General features: G+C 43.8%; 1 protein-coding gene across 1 annotated transcript in view; it reads left to right on the top strand.

The window, feature by feature from the left end:
* ORAI2 (ORAI calcium release-activated calcium modulator 2) overlaps positions 1-20,223 on the top strand; it is a 98,748-nt gene that overhangs the window by 31,821 nt on the left and 46,704 nt on the right. The window contains exon 2 of the mRNA XM_082247730.1: positions 19,380-19,616. Within this exon, the coding sequence (XP_082103856.1) occupies positions 19,392-19,616 (225 nt within the window). The 5' untranslated portion in view covers positions 19,380-19,391. The remainder of the gene's footprint in view (positions 1-19,379; positions 19,617-20,223) is intronic.

Here is a 20,223-nt window from a genome sequence, read left to right as displayed (position 1 = left end):
GCCTGTGATACAGTTTAGCTGCTCTCATAAATGTTCTGCTTTATCCTTCTGTACAAATGAGTAAAGTGTGTCAGTATAAAGCTCCTAGTTTATACATACCGTATTCATTTTTTTTCAGGATAGAAAATCTATTAGGCCCCTTTCACATTTGTGCGACTTGTCCTGCGACTTGGGACTGCAAAGTTGCACGACAAGTTGTACTCCATGATTTCCAATGAGTACCGTTCATATCTGTATGACTTCAAGTCGCAATGACTTCAAAGTATTCCCTGCAATACTTTGGGCCGATTTGAATGTGTTCTGAGGTCCATAGACATAGGCATTGCTTCAAGGCAAAAAAATTGATGTAACATTGCGTGACTTTTAGGCCGCATAAGTGTGAAAGGGGCCTAGGCCACTCACACCCTTATATTTGTTCTTATTTACATAGAGAATTCCCACTCTTGGCAGTTGAAAATGTAAAAATATCTGCAAGACAGCGAACGCCCCATCGGGAGATACATGTCAAAAAAGAAGAAACAGTCGAAACAAAAACCCAAAGAAATAAAAGAATTAGCTGAGATGGGCAATAAGCGAAAGTCTGACTGTATATCAGCCTTTGCTAATAATGTGCCACGCCCATACTTCTTAATGAGCTGAACAGCATCATCAAAAGTTGCATATTTTACCGTTGACATGGAATCCTCAATTTCATCATTCAAGGAACTGCCTGAAGGGAATGATAGATGATGGATTAGTCTAAATTCATTATGCTCCTTTTTGGGAACTAAACCTAACGGGGATATTCTAAAATTGTTAAAGGGGGGAACAATAAAAGGACCTGCTACCCTACCAGCTTCTATTTCTTTTAACAACTTTTTCCTAACTACAGTGCCTTTGCGAAAGTATTCGGCCCCCTTGAACTTTGTGACCTTTTGCCACATTTCAGGCTTCAAACATAAAGATATAAAACTGTAATTTTTTGTGAAGAATCAACAACAAGTGGGACACAATCATGAAGTGGAACGAAATTTATTGGATATATCAAACTTTGTTAACAAATAAAAAACTGAGAAATTGGGCGTGCAAAATTATTCAGCCCCTTTACTTTCAGTGCAGCAAACTCTCTCCAGAAGTTCAGTGAGGATCTCTGAATGATCCAATGTTGACCTAAATGACTAATGATGATAAATAGAATCCACCTGTGTATAATCAAGTCTCCGTATAAATGCACCTGCACTTTGATAGTCTCAGAGGTCAGTTTAAAGCGCAGAGAGCATCATGAAGGACAAGGAACACACCAGGCAGGTTCGAGATACTGTTGTTGAGAAGTTTAAAGCCGTATTTGGATACAAATGATTTCCCAAGCTTTAAACATCCCAAGGAGCACTGTGCAAGCGATAATATTGAAATGGAAGGAGTATCAGACCACTGCAAATCTACGAAGACCTGGCCGTCCCTCTAAACTTTCAGCTCATACAAGGAGAAGACTGATCAGAGATGCAGCCAAGAGGCCCATGATATCACTCTGGATGAACTGCAGATATCTACAGCTGAGGTGGGAGACTCTGTCCATAAGACAACAATCAGTCGTATACTGCACAAATCTGGCCTTTATGGAAGAGTGGCAAGAAGAAAGCCATTTCTTAAAGATATCCATAAAAAGTGTTATTTAAAGTTTGCCACAAGCCACCTGGGAGACACACCAAACATGTGAAAGAAGGTGCTCTGGTCAGATGAAACCAAAATCAAACTTTTTGGCAACAATGCAAAAGTTATGTTTGGTGTAAAAGCAACACAGCTCATTACCCTGAACACACCATCCCCACTCTCAAACATGGTGGTGGCAGCATCATGGTTTGGGCCTGCTTTTCTTAAGCAGGGACAGGGAAGATGGTTAAAATTGATGTGAAGATGGATGGAGCCAAATACAGGACCATTCTGGAAGAAAACCTGATGGAGTCTGCAAAAGACCTGAGACTGGGATGGAGATTTGTCTTCCAAAAAGACAATGATCCAAAACATAAAGCAAAATCTACAATGGAATGGTTCACAAATAAACATATCCAGGTGTTAGAATGGCCAAGTCAAAGTCCAGACCTGAATCCAATCGTGAATCTATGGAAAGAACTGAAAACTGCTGTTCACAAACGCTCTCCATCCAACCTCACTGAGCTCGAGCTGTTTTGCAAGGAGAAATGGGCAAGAATTTCAGTCTATCGATGTGCAAAACTGATAGAGACATACCCCAAGCGACTTACAGCTGTAATCGCAGCAAAAGGTGGCGCTACAAAGTATTAACTTAAGGGGGCTAAATAATTTTGCACGCCCAATTTTTCAGTTCTTTATTTGTTAAAAAAGTTTGAAATATCCAATAACTTTCGTTCCACTTCATGATTGTGTCCCGCTTGTTGTTAATTCTTTACAAAAAATTACAGTTTTATATCTTTGTTTGAAGCCTGAAATGTGGCAAAAGGTTGCAAAGTTCAAGGGGGCCAAACACTTTCGCTAGGCACTGTATATCAGGTTGCAACAAAACTGACTTCAAATTATTAACAGGATTGCAAGCTGGGCCTCAAAAAAATGGTAACCGAAAACCGAACGAAAAACCGTCAATGAGAAATTGTGCATCTCCTTGTCTGGGTACTGATGCAGCCAAGGAAGCATGTTTACCAGAGTAACTGGGGTGTGAGCTTTTGGAAGACTCCCTAGGGTTCTGAAATGAGGCCCTTTTAAAGCACTTTGTGACTGAATGCGATCCTGCGCAAAAGGCACACTCATACTTATAACGGCAAGAAGTAGACCGCTTGCATTGTGATTCATTGAATGCGAAACACACTCCCTTCCTATAAGCAGGATTACCGTTAGAACCTACTACTGCTTGCTGCTAAGGAAAATCAGGTCTCTGGGGGGTTATCAGGTTCAACCATAGAGCAACATCCTTCATTATTCATTTCAAAGAGGGGTAAACTGAAATATTCTGACGAAAGGATTCATCATAGTTGAACCAACCTAAACCCCTAAAATTCCTGTATGCTTCCAAAATATATTTAAGTGTTGGAACAAACCGCTACACTTAAAAAGATGCTTTTCTCCCATTGCAGATGCAAAGATGCAATAAGCTTGCAGCCAATTATTTATCATCACCAGATTCATCAGATTTTATATCATACTTATTAGAGAACTCTTTAGCATTAGGGAGTAATGATAAGATGTCAAAATAATCCCCTTTCCAAATTTTTGCTTTGACTGATGATGATAAGTGGAAGCCTAAAGGTGAAATCTCACAAGGTAATGCTTCTTTAAAACAAGTCTCTGGTACTGTGGAACTGGATATACTAGTAACCGCCTCAATCAATTGCCCAGAACTAGCAGGAATAGTAGGAATAGGCTGTTTTTCAATCCAAACACTAGCCGGAGCTGACCCCACCCGAGACTGCTGTGCAGATAATGACTCAGAAAACCTGTTCAAGGAAGAAATCAACTGGAGAATAGTGTCATTATTAAACTCACCAGCCTTTAGAGGTTCGGTAATGGGCAGTTTTCTAACTGCTTCTTGCTTAAAAGGCCCCTTCTCTTGTTCTTCAATCTGTGACTGCAGGTTAACTCCAAAATCCAGCCTGCTTGGCTTGGACTTAGCCGCCTCCCCTGCTGCGCCATCTTCTGGTGACCACTCTGCCCCAGGTCCTGCGGGATACAAAGAGTACCTACCCAAGGAAGGAGGGCAGATCATCCACCACCCTCGCCACTCCAGACCGGAGACGAGGACTCCTGTCTTCTTCTTTGTCTTGCTCCCACACGCCGAGGTTCAGAGGGACCGCTCCGGACCAGCGATGTGGACTCCTGTCTTCTCCTTGGCCTGCCCCCCGTACTCCGCGATTCTGGCAGGCCGTTTCCGGTCTTCGTGGTGGAAGGCGCCCGTCTACCTCGCTTCTTGGACACTTCTTCTTGGGCCTAACAATTCCGCTCCACCGGACGGCTCCGTTGAGGCCTCTGCTCCGCTGGCCTCTTCGGCGACAATGAAGGGTCTTCAGCCTGGGCCACCAGCCTCCCGGACTCTGCGGCCACGGATAGCGCGTCTTCCGCGACGACCGCTGACTGGACCAGCTCCATCCCCAGTGACCGACGACCTTCCGGATCTTCTCCGACTTCGACCAGGCCAAGGCACTTCTTCATCCAGTCTTCGCCTTCGTCGGCTGCCGCCTTCTCCAGCATCTGCCGAACCAGTGTCTTCATGTCCTTATTGAAGCCAGCGAGCTCCTGTATTTTAGCTCTGGTGTTATAGCTCCGGAGCTCGCCGCGCTGCTCAGGACACACTGAGGTAAGACGAGCCGCGAAGCCTCTTTGATAGCCCTAGCCTTGTGACGCTTGTCATGCGTCACACATTACTCCCGCCTGAACTACACGTGACTTTCCCACCTACAATTAAAAATTCCCACCCAATCGCTGACTGATTTTGCGCTCAAATAGCTGACTAGCTTCCCGCCTAATTTAAAAAACACCTATAAGCGCTTACTGCAATAAAAGATGGCAAACTTAATTAAATCATTTTAAGCTCCTCACAGCCACAAGCCCATGTTGTGGGCATCATTATAACGTGCCCACAATACATTGGTGCGATGCTGGAACCCTGCAAATCCACTGCGGGTTCCCGCATCGCACCCGACTCGCAGACAGTTCACACTTTCCCGAACTGCTGGGAGTGTCAATACAAAGTTAACGACACCCCCAGATTAGTTTGCATATCGCAGTGTGAACTGTCAATTTGGACAGGAATTGGCTCGCATAGGTATGAAAACCCATGCGATCCGATTCAGGTGCGAACCAAAAAAAAGGGTCCCGCATAACAATGGTCCGAATGCGATGCGAATTCAGCAAAACAATCTGTACGGCTGAATTTGCATCGCACAGACATCTCATGTAATTTGCAGAGCAGTGCGGTGCAAATCACATGCGATGTCTTACATCGCTATAGTGTGAACTGGCACTTAATCATTTCTGGAAGTATTGAGCAGCAATGTTACATAGAGAAGTGTAGCTTTTGTCAAATGAAGAGCAGCTGGGTCCTCTTTCAGTTAAAATTCCTGAACTTAAGGGTCGCAAAAAAAAAAAAAAAAGAAAAATATGAGGGCTGCTTGTGATCTAAAATACAACAATTTTATCTGTCTAATGTAGAACCACTTAAAGTGAAGTTCCACCCATTTTAGTGACTTTAGATGTATGTAATCCCCTTTAAAACGACTTTTGAAAATGGAAAGTTTTTTTTTTTTTTTTTTTGTTTCTAGTAAATACCTTATTTTCTGCTTTATTTATCCTCTTCTCACTTCCGGGTCCGGTCGTGATTACGTCATTTGGCGATTCGCAGTGTGTGCTGGGATGTATCTCAGGGCATGAAATCTCGCATTATTACACAGGAGATGAGCTGTACTGCGTGCTCTGCCTCGCCTCCGCCCCGCCTCCTCTCAGTGAGCTGTACTGTATGTATTGTATTGAGGCCGTGCTCTGCCCCGCCTCCTCTCAGTGAGCGAGGACTGAAAGCATTATCTCCTCACTGAGCTCACTGAGAGGAGGCGGGGCGGAGCACGGCCTCAATACAATACATACAGTACAGCTCACTGAGAGGAGGCGGGGCGGAGGCGTGGCAGAGCACGCAGTGCAGCTCATCTCCTGTGTAATAATGCGAGATTTCATGCCCTGAGATACATCCCAGCACACACTGCGAATCGCCGAATGACATAATCGCCGACCGGACCCGGAAGTGAGAAGAGGATAAATAAAGCAGAAAATAAGGTATTTACTAGCAAAAAAAAAAAATTCCATTGGTAAAAGTCGTTTTAAAGGGGATTACATACATCTATGTAATGCAATTTATTAAAAATGGGTGGAACTCCACTTTGAGCTCCTTTATAGCAGTGGTCTCCAAACTGCAGGTTTTGGCCAGATGCAGCCCTTTGCTTGCCTTTATCTGTCTCTTGGGACACCTCCTTGTGATATGAGACCCTGTTCCTCTCACTGACTCTAAGGCTGGCCATACACTATACAATTTTCTTATTCAATTACCTTTAGATTTACCTTAAACTATGTAGTGCAAGGGCCTGCCTGATTGCATACAAATTGAAAGTATTTAGGCTTGACCCTATATTACATGGTTTTGGTAAATCTAAAGGAAAGTTGAACAAGAAAATTGTATAGTGTATGGCCAGCCTTAGGGCACTTTCACACTGATTTGCTTCAAAACCGCCAGTTAATGGAACGCTTTTGCTGCACATTTGCGTGACATGACGTGACTCAAAAAATGCACAAAAATGCTTAGCAGGGACATTTTTAAGGTGTTTTTGAGGTGTTTGATGCGGTTCCCATTAATTTCAATGGGGAGGAGCGTTTTCGGTGCATTTTTTTGCTCCCCAAAGATACTGTAAGCAGGAGTTTTTTCACCGCAACGGAAGCGCACTGCCCCAGCATGAACACATTGATTTTAAAGGGAAGCATTTTTCTTGAGCTTTTCAGACGCTTTTTTTTTACGCAAAAGCGCTTGAAAAACTCCTGTGTGAAAGGGCCCTAAGGATAAGGCACTATTCCTTCCACTGACACCAACATTGGAGCATTATTCCTCTCACTGACAATGGGGAAATGTTCCTTGCACTGATGCAAACAATGGGGCATATTTCTGCCCACTGATATAAATATTGGAACATTATTCCTCCCACTGTCACCAAACATGGGGCAGTATTTCTCCCACCGATACCAAAGATGGGCCACTATTCCTCCCACTGACACCAACTAGTGGGCACTGTTCCTCCTACTATTACCAATGATGACCCACTATTCCTCCTCCTAATGACCACAAATACTATGTCATTTTTTTACTCCAACTGAGCAGCAAGCCTGAGGCATTGTCTATTCCCACTGACATCGGGGCATTTTCTATTCCCACTGGCCACAGTCCAGTCCCCCTAAAGTCTAAAGGGCAATAAACTAGCCCTTTGCTTAGAAAGTGTGGAGAGCCTTGCTTTAGAAGTATAACTGACTTACATTTGACCTCCTTCTGGCCAGCAGTTTACCTCATTCAAGCTGTTTTTGCATTCCTATTGACTTGTATGAAGGGAAATGTAGCAAGAGTCTGAGCACAAAGGCCCTAACACATGTACAGCTCCACTCTGCTAGTGTCTTCCTTTCTTTTTTTAGTGCTCATGAGGGAAAAAACAGCAATAAATACAAATCACTGTATACAAGAATGGGAAAACGTTTGCTAACTTCACTAAGATTGCAGTAGAATGAATTGTGGGTAATAGCCACCTCTATGGCCAGTCACATTTTTGCTTATCCTTTTTAGGTCATTCATTTTTATTGCAAAATATTATTATTATTATAGTACAGGATTTATATAGTGCCAACAGTTTGTGCAGCGCTTTACAAAATAAAGGGAGATGATACAGCTGTAATACAGTTCAAGACAAGTGGGTTAGGAGGGCCCTGCATGAAGAAATGTTTGCTTCCTGTAATATGTCTGTTGTAAAACCACTTTGAATTCTCCTTTTTTTTTTTCCTCTTGCTGAAAGCATTTCTGAGAAACTCACAATAAAAAAAAGGTGTCTATATTCTCCTCTTTAGGCTCCGTTCACATGTTAGCGTATGGATCGCGGGCAGAACCGCCGCGATTCCGCCCGCGATCCGATGATTATTGCAAATCGCGGGACGCCTGTGCGCTGCCCGTTGATTTGCAATAGCCCCCCAAACACTGAGCGATGTTGCCGCGATTTCCGCCTGCCGAATCGCGGTAACATCGCGCAAAAAAAAATCGCGGGACGCATTACGCCCAAAAAAGTACAAGAGCTTCTTTGGAGCGTATTGCGTCCCGCGATTTTTTTGCGCGATGTTACCGCGATTCGGCAGGCGGAAATCGCGGCAACATCTCTCAGCGTTTGGGGGGCTATTGCAAATTAACGGGCAACGCACAGGCGTCCCGCGATTTGCAATAATCTCCGGATCGCGGGCGGAACCGCGGCGGTTCTGCCCGCGATCCATACGCTGACATGTGAACGGAGCCTTAGTGTGGTCAGTTCGAAATAGGAAAACAGAGGGACTGGCAGGATCACCAGATTTTTCAAACAAAGAGAACAGAATATCTTTTCAGACAAGTACAACATATCAGGAATAAAAAGAAAGGGGTGCTGCTATAGCCCCCCTTTCTTTATGGGATGGTGGCAGGGGAATAAAAAATCTAAGGGTTATCAATAGTTTTTCCCTTTAGGTGGCCAGGGTCAGTGAACTTTTGACCTGAGTCAGGCTGAGGTAGATAACAGGAGTATTATTTTTAATGTATAATTTTTCCCGCCTGCTTTTCAGGGCTATCACTGGGCAGATTTAGAGTGTGGAGCTCCGCTCCCGCCCAAATATTCCCGCTCCTGGTCAGTATTTCCAGCTCAAGCTGGTTCCAGAAAGGGGCTATTTAAGAAGCGACCGCGGGACTCCGGGTCACTTCGTTCCTGTCAGAACCTCAGATCTTTTCAGCGTTCCTGTACCACCTATCATCATGAGCCTTATCAGGAAGCTAATAGAGAAAGCTGGAGAGAAGGGCAGCGAGGACTGGCTCCGCCGCTGCCTTGAATTACCGCTGTCGTCGGCGCAGTCAGCCTCGGTCGCTTCAGCGTCGGCAGCCATGGAGGTTCCCAGCGGCAGCGGAAGGGGAGTCCCGTTGGAAGAAGGAACGAGTGAAGAGACATCTCGCCCGGCGGACATCGGAGTTATGGCAGCCGGGTCATCGCACATGCGCAGTAGCGTCTCGGCGGTCATTCACGAAACGGAGGCTGGCCCATCGAAGAGACGCCGGATGCCCCGGAAGAGCTACTCACCGTCAACCGGAAGAGATGAAGCCGGTCCGTCTCGAAGAAGCTCCCCCCATGGAAGAGGAGGCCGTCGCCCGAATCGGAGCCAGACGGAGGAAACATCGCGGAGGCAGCGCACACCTGGGCGCAGGGCGTCAGACGATGGGTCGGTACCTGTCACCCCGAAGGGGGGCCCCCCTCCGGCCGCCAGAGCAGCATCCTCTTCAGCACAGGCCGGAGCATTGGCTCTGCCTGCATCGGGTGAGTCATCTGCCCCTGAGTCCATGTCTTCTCTGATGTTACAGTTGTTATCTGAATTTAGGTCTTTCACTGAGCATTTTAAAAATTCCCCTGAAGTCCCTAATGATGCTAGTTCTGTGTGGATAGCGCCACCTAGTGGGGAAATTTCAGTCAGTCAGCCTGCTTCATCTTTTGATCTGGCTCAGAGCCAGAACTTACCCGAAGTTTGTTTAAGGGAACCATTGACTTGTGAAGTTTCCCCCCTTGGTTTCCACCTTTCTGAAGCAATTAAAGATAAGATCTGGCAAGGAGCATTTATTGACCTATTGTCTCTGTTACCATCAGCTAAGGATTTTGCAAATAAAAAAGATGACGAGGAGAGGAAGAGACCAATTGCTAGGTCCTTCAATAACTGGTTACAAGCTTTTTTAATATATTCCAGTGTGCTTTGTGAAAAGTTCCCAAATAGAAGTGTGGGATTATTTCAGCACATGGAAATAGTCTTGGAGGCTTATAAAAATTTTGGGGGTTTAGCCTGGTTTAGCTACGACGTAGCTTTCAGGCAAAAATTATCAGTTCAGCCTTCATTAAAATGGGGAGTAAAGGACGTGGGGCTGTGGCTTGATCTTTTTGTCCCTCAGCGGTCCTTTCTCCCCAAGCCTAATGTCAACCCTCAACAGACAGGCCTCCAGTCCTTTAAGAAAGGCTTATGTTTCAATTTCAATGAAACACAATGCAGATGGCCCGGATCATGCAAGTTTAAGCATGAATGCGCATTTTGCGCCGGGCCACATCCCGTGTTTAAATGTTTTAAAAGGATGGCAGCACAACAGTCAGGTGTTCAAAAAAGCCAACTCCCCAGTGAAGCTGCCAGAAATGCTCCCCTGGCTCCTCCACTATCCAGACCGGGAGAAAGCGGACCTCTTAATTGAGGGATTTACATTCGGTTTTGTGCTGCCTTCCTTTAAGGGCAATGGCTGTGTCATCCATAGAAACCTAAAATCAGTTCTGGGCCTGCAAAGCATTGTGGCCGAAAAGATTGCTGCTGAATTAAAAGAAGGCAGATTTGCAGGTCCTTTTACCGAGCCTCCTTTCTTGGATTTTAGGGTCTCTCCATTAGGCATAGTCCAGAAAAAAGAGCCGAATTCCTACAGATTGATCCACCACCTATCTTATCCCAAAGACGAATCCCTCAACGACGAAATTAGTGGTGAATTAGCTTCGGTTCAATATGCTACTTTCGAAGATGCCCTGGAGAGACTCCGTTTTGCAGGAAGGGGGGCTCTTTTGGCAAAGGCGGATATCAAATCCGCATTTCGTCTGTTACCCATTCATCCCAGCAGTTTCAATTCTTTGGGTTTCCATTTTTTAAACCAGTTTTATTTTGACAAGTGCCTCCCAATGGGTTGCTCATTATCTTGCTTTTATTTTGAAAGTTTCTCCACTTTTCTAGAATGGGTGGTTAGTCAGATTTCAGGGTCTCACCTTTTAGTACACTATTTAGATGATTTTCTTTTTATAGGCCCTCCTTCCTCTGACACTTGTGAAATCTTATTAAACACCTTTTTAAAAGTTTGTGAACAATTTGGGGTCCCTTTAGCCCTCGAGAAAACTTTTCCCCCATGCAACTGCATAGTGTTTTTAGGTATCACTATAGATGCGGCCCGGATGGAGTTTAGGCTACCGGAAGATAAGATTGAAAAGCTTTGCGGATCTCTTTTACAGACGATCAGAAGAAAAAAGGTTTGTCTGAAAGAGCTACAATCCCTATTGGGGTTGTTAGCCTTTGCATCCAGGGTGATACCGGTAGGTAAGATATTTTCCAGACGTATTTATGCAGCGATCTCGGGCCTAAAATCTCCCTCTTCTCACGTGAGGGTTTCAAGTGAGATGAGGGAAGACCTTCTAGTGTGGATACAATTTTTGTTATTTTTCAATGGTGCTACGGTTTGGCAGGAACCTTTTATCGTAGACAGAGATTTTTTGCTCTTTACGGATTCGGCGGGGTCTAAGGGTTTCGCCGCCATTTGGCGTAACCATTGGTGCGCGGCACCTTGGTGCGCCAAATGGAAAAATCTTGGTCTTATACGCAACATTGTCTTGCTAGAATTGTTCCCGATTATAGTGGCCCTGGAATTATGGGGCCATCATTTTCGGAACAAAAGGATTATGGTACGGACGGACAACAAGGGCGTTTTATACGCAATAAATTGCTTGTCCTCGAAATCTCCGCCCGTTACCATAATGCTGAGGTATCTGGTTGCAAAGTGTCTAGAATTCAACATCTGGTTAAAAGCATCTTTTGTGCCGGGAAAAGATAATATTTTGGCAGACTGTTTATCCCGTTTTCAGATGGGTCGATTCTTTCAGCTACTGCCAACGGCAGATTTAACTGGACACTCCTGCCCGGGGCACCTGTGGGACCTGATCTAGCCAGTGTCATGGAAAATATTGAACTATCTCTAGCCCCGTCAACACTCGCTGGATATCGATCAGCTTGGTTGCTGTGGCTACAGCATCTTCAGTCAGCTAGTGTACCATCGGACGATTTTTCAGAATCTTTGCTGTTATCCTTTTTGAACTCTCTATTTTTGGACAAATTCTCTTGGTCACATATCCACAAAATTCTTGCAGGGATATCATTTTTTCAAAAACTTCATAACAGGCCAGCGTGCCTTTCCTATTTTTCGGTAAGGCAGGCTATGAAGGGTTACAAAAAACTTCACTTCAAAACTGACGATAGGAAGCCTATTTCTTTAGAATTGCTGGGTGATCTATGCACAACTTTAATTAAGGTTTGCTTTTCTGAATACGAGGCAAAATTATTTAGGGCTGCGTTTGTAGTTATGTTTTTCGCTGCACTCAGGATCTCGGAATTGATTCCTGATCGGAAATTGGGTTTTCCGGGCCTGCGCATTCAGGATGTTTCATTTCATTCAGCTAGCGTCGGTATTTTTTTGGCGCATTCCAAGACCGACCAAATGGGTTCGGGAAAGCAAATTATTCTTTATGAGTTCAGGAATTCTGCAATTTGTCCTGTCTCTCTGTTAAAAGAATACGTTTCGATAAGACCGCACATTAGCGACGTTTTATTTATCCATTTTTCAGGAAAACCTCTCTCTCGTTTTCAATTTTCGGCAGTATTGCGTATGTGTTTGCAGCAGCTGAATTTAGGCGGGGAAAAAATAACCTCTCACTCGTTTCGCATCGGGGCTGCTACTGAGGCGGTTAGGCTGGGTTTAGGGGTGGAAACGGTAAAAAGAATTGGTAGGTGGTCTTCAGATTGCTACAAATCTTACGTACGCCCTAATGCTTATATTTGATTTCAGGGACCAAGCTCTCGGTCTGGATCATGGGCCATTCATATGTTCACTGGGCCCAGCAGCGGGCGAAGAATCGGGTCTACACCGAGAACTTAGGTTTGGACAGGAACAAGTTTCAAGTGGTTTGGTTTGGTAAGCGTGGCATGGTATGGGCGGAGCTTGTTACTGAAGTTTTAAGGCTTACTAATTCAGCTCCCCCCCCCCCGATATTTTGGTGATACACCTGGGGGGAAATGACATCGGGAGGTTTAAAACTTTAGATTTACTATTTTCCATTCGTGATGATTTGGTTTTTATTCAATCACTATTCCCCAAGCTTCGTCTAGTTTTCTCTGAAGTGATTCCGCGTTTGAACTCTTTCCGCTTTTACGGTTTTAAGCCGATAGAGAGGATGAGGAAACGTTTGAATAGAGGTCTCTCCAAACTATTAGGTGGTTTGGGAATCATATCTTTTAGGCACGTCGAGTTGGAGGGGGGTTTGTTGGGTCTTTATCGGAAGGATGGTGTCCATCTTTCCGATATTGGCCTAGATATCCTGAATAATAATTTTGGTACGTGTATTGAAATGGCCGCGCGCTGGGATGGTGGGGACAGGCGGAAATTTTCCGCCTGTCTGGTGGATAATGTGGAAAAAAAGTTCTAGTGATGTTTTGTCAACCTGAGCCGTCTGGCTAGGTTGTTGTTGATGTAAGTCTACTCTGAAATGTAAACACAGTTTTAAATTATTTATTTATGTAAAGTCAATAATAAAACAGCCGCGGCCTTTTTAAATGCAAGCCAACTGGTGTGGTCTATTTATTTAAAAAAAAAAAAAAAAAATGGTATAGTGTTTTACATGTTTATGTATGTCTATATAGTTAAATTATAAAGTTGGTTTAAAAAATTATTCAGGATAAAACATCCTGCCTACCATTCCCATATGAAATGTTGGGGTAACATATTTTTTAAGCCCCTTTCACACTAGCCTGCACTGTGCACTGCAGTTGCGAGAATTGCATTGATAACCGCAGCCGAATCGCACTGCTCTTGCAAGGTGCGTAGAGCTGCCATTAATTTTGAATGGTGCCCCCACACATCTCAGCCCGCAGCAAATTTGCTGGTGAGGGAACCTCAGGGAAACCACATGGTCATAAAAAACATGAGGTTTCCCTGCGGACGCGGTTTTAAAAAGGTGCATGCACCTTTTCCTGCGTTCCACGCAGCACAGCAGCCCATTCAAATGAATGTGCCTGAGCAAACATGGGCCTCACGGCTCGCACTAGTATGAACCGGGCCTTTCAACTGATACGGGGCCTTGCAATTAACAACATTATTACAGAAATTACTATAAAATGTGCCAGCACAGACACCTATATTATATCCTTGAATACGGAGATTAATATGGTACTTAAAAGGACTTTATGGCAGCCAAAACATGCATTCTGTATACGGCAACCCAGTTATTGGGTCAGTGAGCAGGAGATGGGCCTATAAAGCAAGCTTTTACCCCAGGCTGGGAACTGGTGCACAGCAGGTTCAGTTGATAAGGTCAGATCTTCGAATTACTTTTCCTGCTGTTGCATGTGACTGGCTTAAAAATCACTAACCTTTACAAATTGATTTAGGTTTTAATGTTCTGGAATCCCAGGGAATATCAGATTGTACAGACTTTGATATACAAAGTTTTTTTTTTTTTTTTTTTTTACAGTCTGTTTGGAATCCTGTGACTTGAATTTTAATAGCCTCATTTCCTGCGTGTTGTACGAAAGTTTCTTTAGGGGAGCTTTCAGTGATTTAACCCGCATATCGCTTTTCAATGTCAGATAAGATTAAAAAAATATAAACCGTCTACAGGGACTCATAAAGGACAGAGCTGGCTCCCCTGACATTTATTTTGTAGTGGTGATGGATATTCTGCAGATACTTGGGGAGGAAGGGAGATCGGATTCTAAATAATATTATATTCGTGTTTCCTAACTGTCCCTGTTTGCCTGTGACTGTTAATGTTATTGAGACCCAAATGCAGAGATGTATAGTAACTAAGTAGAACTACCTCACTACCGTACTTAAAGCGGAGTTCCAGCCTCACACACTCACCTGTCCAATGGTCCAGCGATGCGGCCGCCCGAAGCCTCGCTCTTCTCCCTCTCTGTCTGCGGCGCTGGCATCACTGGTGTGGGCACCCGGCTGTGACAGTTTGCGGCTTCACAGCCGGGTACGCACTGCGCATGCGCGAGTTGCGCTACACGTTGTGATTGGCCGGCAATCTTCTGGGACCTCTGACATGTCCCAGAAAATTGCAGGGAGGGAGGGGGAGAGGAGAACCTCCGCTCAGGGCGCCGCGGCGCTCCGAGCGGAAGTGGGAGCGGGTACCTGTCAAAACTAGGTACCCGCCCCCCCCCCAAAAAAAAAATGACATGCCAAATGTTGCATGTCAGGGGGTTAAAACTACCTACAGCGGAAGTTCCACTTTTGGGTGGAACTCCGCTTTAAGTACCGAAAGGCGGTATCTGTACTTTCCTAGAGTAGAATTTTTTTCTCCTACTTCCACTTTTACTTCACTACATTTTTTCGATGATTCCAATACTTCTACTCCGATATTTTTTTTTTGTGCTGCATAGTTACTCGTTACAATTATAAAAATGACCACTGCCAGAACAGTAGATGACAGGTTTCATGAAGCTCAAAAACATGTTTTGCATTTTACAGGTTTTACAGTTTATAGGTATTACAGGTTTTGCAGTTTTGTTTCACTGGAAGAGTCTATTTGGATATTATTTTGCACTTACCTTCATCCTTCTGGTAAGGGGGAAATCCACAAGGTGGTGGGAGTCTACACCTATTATTTGGAATAGCACCTGTTTGATTCCTGCACCGTTGAAAATATATTCATCTTGTTTTGTCACATACAGTATATATATATATATATTTGAAGATTCACAATATTTTGGACTTTTTATTGACTTTGATTTCATACACCCTTCCTTTATTTCATTATTGGAATATATTGTTGTATATCACATTGGTTTATATATGATTTTGCGCACCAATAAGCTGTGGAGAAAAAAAACCATGCAGGGAAGAGAAGGAGGGATGCTTTTAAGGGGGAAGGGAGGGACATACTTTATCTGTTTTTGTTTACAAAAAGTTACAGCCAAAGGAATTGTGATTGTCCTTTTGGTTAATCATTTGATATAATAAAAAACAATATGATGTTCAAACTTTTGACTTCTTTCTTTAATAACTACATAACACAGTACTTGTACTTTTACTTTCAGTACTTGAGTAGCAATTTTTTTTAAAAAAACTACTGGTACTTTTACTTTCAGTACTTGAGTAGCAAAATTTAAAAAAAAAATCTACTTGCAATACTTAAGTACAAAAAATGTTGAATACTTTAGTACTTCTACTCAAGTCACTTTTTGATAGAGTACTTCCACTTCTACTCAAGTCACTTTTTGATCGAGCACTTGTACTTTTACTCAAGTAGGGGTTTTGAGTACTTTATACAACTCTGCCCAAATGTGGGGAGCTTAAAGGGGTTCTCAAGGCTCAAGGTTTTTTAGATTAAAGTGATTGTAAGGCTAAGTTCACACTGGCATTAAAAGCAGGCGTTTGAGAGGCGTTACAAATGCCTCTAAATGCCTATGCAAAAGATACAATCACATTACAAAAACATGAAGCGTTAGCTTTGCTTCTCTTCAAAATGAAAGCTTCATGTCGAGTCAGGAGGCATTTGAAGCCCTTTAACGCCTCCCATTCAAGTCTATGGTAACGCTCAGCAAACGCCCTTGCAGGCCTTTGCAGCACGGTTGCAGTGCGCTTGCGGAACATTAAAATTAATTAATTTATTTCACTTTCCATTGTGAAGCGGTTTTAATGCGCCTTAACGCTCATTAAATGCTTCAAAACCGCACATAGGGCATTTAGGGAGTGTTTTTAGTGCTTGTAAAACACCCTATAGTAAAGCTTATTGACGCCAGTCTGACGCCCATACTAACGCCATACAAAAGCTATAGGAGCGTGTGTTAAGTGTTAGAAATTTAGTCAAGTGTGAACAAGCCCTTAAGTCTTGTTTTTTTTTTTTTTGCATAAAAACATTATAATGGAATACTTACCTGCTCTGTATAATAATTTTGCACAGAGCAGCGCAGATTCTCCTCTTCTCAGGGCACTCTTTGGTGCTTCTTGCCCCTTCCTCCTGTTGAGTGCCCCCATAGCAGACAGTTTGCTATGGGGGAACCAAGCTAAGCCACAGCTCCCTGTGTTCATTCAGACACAGAGCTTTATCTCCTTATTGGCTGACTGATTTTTATAGACAGCAGCAGGAGCCAATGGTGCCACGCTGCTTTCTCAGCCAATGAGGAGGGAAATCCCGGGCAGCCGAGAAACTCCTGCAACATCGCTGCATCTACATGGACCTCAGGTAAGGATTGGAATAAGATGAAAAGCCTTCTGCCTTTGCAATCACTTTAATGAATTCTATGCATTAAGCTAAAAAACCTTTTGATTGCAACTCCCCAGCCCCCCCTTATACTTACCTGAGCCCCATCTTGCTGTGCATAAGAGCAGCAGCTCTCCTGTGCCACTCTCTCCTCATTGGCTCACACAGCAGAGGGAGACATTGGCTCCTTCTGCTGTTAATCACAGCCAGTGAGCCAATGAGGAGAACTCAGGGGGTCAGGCCGAGCCGTACTCTGTGTGTGAATGGACATACAGAGTGCAGCTCAGAAGCGAGCCTGCTCGAGTGCTACCATAGCAAGAGAAAATTGATTTGTGGTGGATTGTATTATAGATGGCATTTGACGTAATGCCACCTCACTGCCTGGTTTAACCCCTAAAAGTCTGCATCAACACATGTGCAGCTCCAATTTACTTGAACGGGTGACAGTCGACTAGCAGTACTGCCCCCTAAATGCAACAGGAGAATACTTTTTATGCCATGATGCATAGCATGTGTATATATCCATAGAGCGGAAATATAGTTCTTCCAATGTAACCAGCTTCATTTGACCCTTTGTTTCATACTTGACTGTGAACAAGCTGTACAAGATGCAGATTTCATTATGTGTATACAGCAGAACCTTTTTTTGCACTAAATAATATTGACCATCTGTTGAGCAAAATGGGATTAAATAATAAGTTTAGGCAGAAGGGATACAGCTCCTCCTTTGGGGCCTATGATGAGAAGTAGTATGCCCAGCCTGCCAGTTTAAGATGACTGAAGAACCACTGGAGTTAGTGTAGGTTGAAGGAGGTCTCTGGCTGATCAGAGGTCTGTTGTACTAGGTATAGGAGAAATGAGGAGAGCAAGGACAGAGGACTGGGAAAACCAAATGAAAAGGAAAGTTTTCATTTATTAGAAAATAATGATGGAGAGTTATAGGGGAGATGGACAACACTTGTAGTTCTTCCAGTCTTCAGATTGTTTATGTTTGGGATTACAGTACTATTCTTCTGTATACCGGCATACTGTTGCTATTAGATTGGCAGTATTATAAAGTTGGCATATATTACACTTAAAGGGGAAGAAAAGCCTAAGTTTAACTATTCCTAAAAATGACCTTCAACCCCCACCGTATCCTCTTACCTATTGTGCCGAACCTATTTAAAAAAAAATGCGTGTACTTGCATATTTTTAATCCAGTCTAGTCACGTCATCCTGCAGCTCTGGCTTCCCTGTGTCTGAGTAGCTGCTGCAGGGGAGAGGAGGGTGCACCGAGAATGGCTGGGCTATGGGAGCCTATGGGTGACGTTATGGCTCCTGAAATTCCCAGCTATTGTCAAACGCTCCCTGAGCAGAAAATTTAAATAAAAATAATGAAAAAAAAAAAAAAGCTTCCTGAGCAGGAGCTACAAGATCATGACATCACCCATAGGCTCCTATAGCCCAACCATTGTCAGTCCTTCCGCCTCTTCCCTGCAGCAACCGCTCACTAACAGGGGAGCCAGAGCTGTGGGATCACCTGACCGGACTGTAGCAGATTTATAATAAGTAAGTGCACACATCTTTTTTATACAGGTTAGGCAGGATAGGTAGGAAGAGGGAACATTTTTAAAAATAGTTAGACGTAGGCTTTTCTGCCACTTTAATGTGGAACTAAAGGCACTAAACTACCTCCTTTCTAACATGTCAGGGACTCGCCAGCTCTGGCATCTTCTTCCTGGCTGCTGGTCTTCGGGGCATCTCCATTGGCTGGTACTGGATGAGGTCATTTCTGCGTATGCACAGGGGTCAGTCATCCTGGCACACAGGGACCGTGCCAGCCTTGTAAGCTGAACTGCGCATTTGCAGCGCAGTTTACATGCCACAGAAGACTGCGAGCAAGCAGGTAGGTGTATTTTATTGCAGCAGAGACATTGCGTATCCATTCTGCAATAATAGCCTGTCTGCTCGCATCTTTTGTTAAATGCCTTCAGTTCCATTTCACAGAAACCACTGTTATTTCACATCCCAGAACATAACTGTGGCGCTTATCGTTTTGCCGCCCAACCTACTTAGAGTTGCTTCCTGTTCCACTGTTGGAGGTGGGAGTACAAACCCTGTGTAAGCTCTGTGTTGGATCATATCCGATCATGCACAGGATTAATGAGGGATTAATGAGCTCCTCCCCTTCATCACTTGTTCAAGGTTGGCAGTTGGCCCCCACGCCTGAGAACTGAATACTGGGAGAACAGGGATCACATGCTCCCCCAGAATCACTGGGTATACCCCAAGGGCTCAGATGTAGCACCTGAGTGACAGGGGAACAGTGCAAAAGCGCATATTAGAGAATAAGGTGTTGTTCTTTAGGAGAACCTGGCACTTTTCCATAAACTGAAGAATACTAGATTTTCTTTAATGAGACTGCAGATTTTTTTCTCGGATTATGTGAACAATTATTTGCAATTTTGTTTTCACAGTATTTATCAGATATGAGTGGTATTCCACTTAAATTACTGAAAGATTGGTAATGCCAAGTTCCTTTTAACTCCCATGAGACACATGTTTTGGCACTGGCATGATGTGTTTGAACTATTTTTGTCTTTACAGCTGGAAACAACCATGAGTACTGAACTTAATATCCCGGTGGATCCTTCCACCCCTGCAGTCTCTGAGCGTGAGAACAAAGGCATGGACTACAGAGACTGGGTGCGACGCAGTTACCTGGAGCTAGTCACGTCCAATCATCACTCTGTACAGGCCTTGTCCTGGAGGAAACTCTATCTCAGCAGAGCCAAGCTAAAAGCCTCCAGCAGAACCTCTGCTTTGCTTTCTGGATTTGCAATGGTAAGTATTATGTCTTAATGTGTAAAAAAATACATTAACACGTGAAATACAGTATATAGGGAAACATTTATGCATGTTTTCCAGTTGCAATGCCTTTCTAACCTTAGTCTTAATATTTTACTAATAAAAAGTTTTCTTATGTGTTTTTTTTTTTTTTGCATTGCACAATGCTGTACATTAAAGATTTGGATAGTGTAGGGAACAGTTTCTAATGTCCTGGTGGACACTGTCAAGGCAGTTAAAGAAGTCTAACTTGTTTTTTATGTCTCCTGTCCCCCAAGGAACAAAGTACTTGTAGCACTTTGTGTCATCTTTCTACATGCTGTCAAAGGCTAATTGTGTGTTTGTCCACGCAGCTAGCAAGGAGATGAATAATGAGCTTTGATTGATGGGGCTTGTCTCTGTCTCCAAGCGTTTACCAAAGACAAGCACCATCACTAATAATGCAGAGGAAGGGTGGCGTATCATAAAAAATATTTTTGGCCTGTACAAGCCAGAGCACAGCTCACAGCCCTGTGCCTCTTCTACTCTACCCCTGTGCTTTGTACATCAAAAGAAAGAGACTGAGCCCCGACCAGCCTGCCAGCTGTTTTGCGGAGAGAGATTA

Source organism: Pelophylax lessonae (genome assembly GCF_965119305.1).
Source record: "Pelophylax lessonae genome assembly, chromosome: 2".
NCBI classification, from domain to species: Eukaryota; Metazoa; Chordata; class Amphibia; order Anura; family Ranidae; genus Pelophylax; species Pelophylax lessonae.
The sequence above is the reverse complement of the archived record's forward strand: the minus strand, read 5'-3'. Positions and strand labels throughout refer to the sequence as shown.